The following is a 1,883-nucleotide window of genomic DNA, read 5'->3' as shown; positions in this document are numbered from 1 at the left end:
AAAATTTTTCGGTCGCAACCCGGATTCGAACCCGGGACCTTTGAATGAGAGGCCAACACCTTAACCTCTAGGCCACGAGAGCCCCCCACCTCCTTCAACTGCAAATATCTCAACTTTTATTTAAGATAGATGGGTATTTTTTTTTCATCAAAAGCAAAGCAAATGAATAAGTATTCACATGATACCAGTTATTCCATATGCCCAAAATTGACGAGCGCCTGATTCCACAGCGTTGTGACACATATATAAACAAAAGAGTAAGCAGGGACGGTCAGACATAGATCTACAGGTAGACAAAGACAGACGAGCATGTTTCTTCACAGACCTTCTTACCTGTGCCAGAGTTAAACGACAGACACATACAGACAAAAAACACACAAATAGACTGATTTGTAGGTGACATTCTCACCTGAGCTAGAGAGGCAATGACATCAGTAAACAGTTCCCGTATGGCGCTGAGAAGATTCTGGTATTTGTCCTCTCTGGCCGTTGTTACGTTTTCCTTGGCCGCTGCTGCCTCTTCAAAGTTGTCGCCCTTACGTTCACCATCGTTATCGTCATCTTCTTCACCATCATTGTTGTCCTCATCGTCGCTCTCAAACTTGGAACTACTCACGTCCCGGTGACTGCTGTTGGTGACTCTGACAACTGACGGCAAGGTTTCAGTAGTTTCAGTTTCACCGACAACAGAAGAATCATTCGATATTTCTAACTTCTGGACACTTGCGGTAGTTTCAAAGCTATCGTTTTTATCCTCAAACTTTTCGACGCGGTCATCGTCGTTTTTGTTCTTTGTCAGAAGCTGTTCATCGTTCTCTGGATGGGGAGAAAATCCCTCAGACTTTCGCTGGTCTCCTCCATCAAATCTTTCCTGATAGTTTATGCGACGCGCACTCTCGTCTGCACCACTCCACACAGAATTCTTCTGTTCTCCAGGTTCATTGTCTGAAGTCGTTTCATCCGGCTGTAAACGCTTCAAAGAGACATCTCCCTCAGCCTCCTCCGATCCGTCTATCATTTCGCTGTCAGCACAACAAACTTCCCCCCCAGATGCATCATCCCGGCCTCTTCCTTCCTTCCTACGTGACACCCTCTTCAACTCTCTCGGCCTCTTCCACACTTCCTGCACCAACTCCTCAGCTAGGGGCGTCCCCACGCGACGTTCTGACCATGACACATCCAGCTCCTTCCCCCTGCGTCCCACCACTGGACTCGCCTCGGGAGTCCTCAAAGTCGATGTCACCCCAGCTGCTCGCTCTGACCACGACCCGCCATCCTCTGCCGCTCGTTGTTTCGGAGTGTCGTCCATCTCACCCCACGATGACGCTTCTTCTTCCTTCCGGTCGCCTGACATCTCTGTCGTGCGGTGTGAGCTGGAGATCAGGTGATACTGGCCCAAACGTCTGTACACAGTCACCAGTACCTTTAGCACATAGCGCACCATTCTGGGGGCTGACACAAACACACAGAATTACATATTTTTTTAAGTTCAACAAAACACAAACAGGTTATTATGAAGTCTTTGCCCTCCTTTGTGAGAGGAAGGAAGTAGAGGAGCAAGGCAGAGAGAAATGCCTAACATAAACATAGAACCAGGTATTTTTTACAGTCTTACTAGACATTAACATTTCTTTGCACACCATTGTGGTTTGGGGGGGGGTGTGTGGAAGGAGTCTGAGAGAAGTACATAATATACATAGGACTTGATATCTTTTTACAATCCTACCAGTACTGGAGACTAATAGTTCATTTTGAAGTCTTAGCACACAACTGTGGGGGGAGGGGCGGAGAGAAATAGAGATACCTAAGACTATAATTTTCTAGTGTTACTTGACACTAAAAGGTAATTTTGAAATCTTTGCAGACTGCTGTCGAGGGGGGGG

At 46.8% G+C, this 1,883-nt stretch overlaps 1 protein-coding gene across 1 annotated transcript in view; it reads right to left on the bottom strand.

The window, feature by feature from the left end:
* Positions 1 to 409: 409 nt before the first annotated feature.
* Positions 410 to 1,883, bottom strand: part of LOC101850374 — a gene marked incomplete at its 3' end in the record, with an annotated part of 45,647 nt that continues 44,173 nt past the window's right edge. The window contains 1 exon segment of the mRNA XM_013089503.2: positions 410 to 1,452. Coding sequence (XP_012944957.1) covers positions 410 to 1,452 — 1,043 coding nt within the window.

The sequence above is a fragment of the Aplysia californica genome, unplaced genomic scaffold (assembly GCF_000002075.1).
Source record: "Aplysia californica isolate F4 #8 unplaced genomic scaffold, AplCal3.0 scaffold00966, whole genome shotgun sequence".
In the NCBI taxonomy this organism is placed as follows: domain Eukaryota; kingdom Metazoa; phylum Mollusca; class Gastropoda; order Aplysiida; family Aplysiidae; genus Aplysia; species Aplysia californica.
This window is presented reverse-complemented; position numbering and strand designations above follow the sequence as displayed.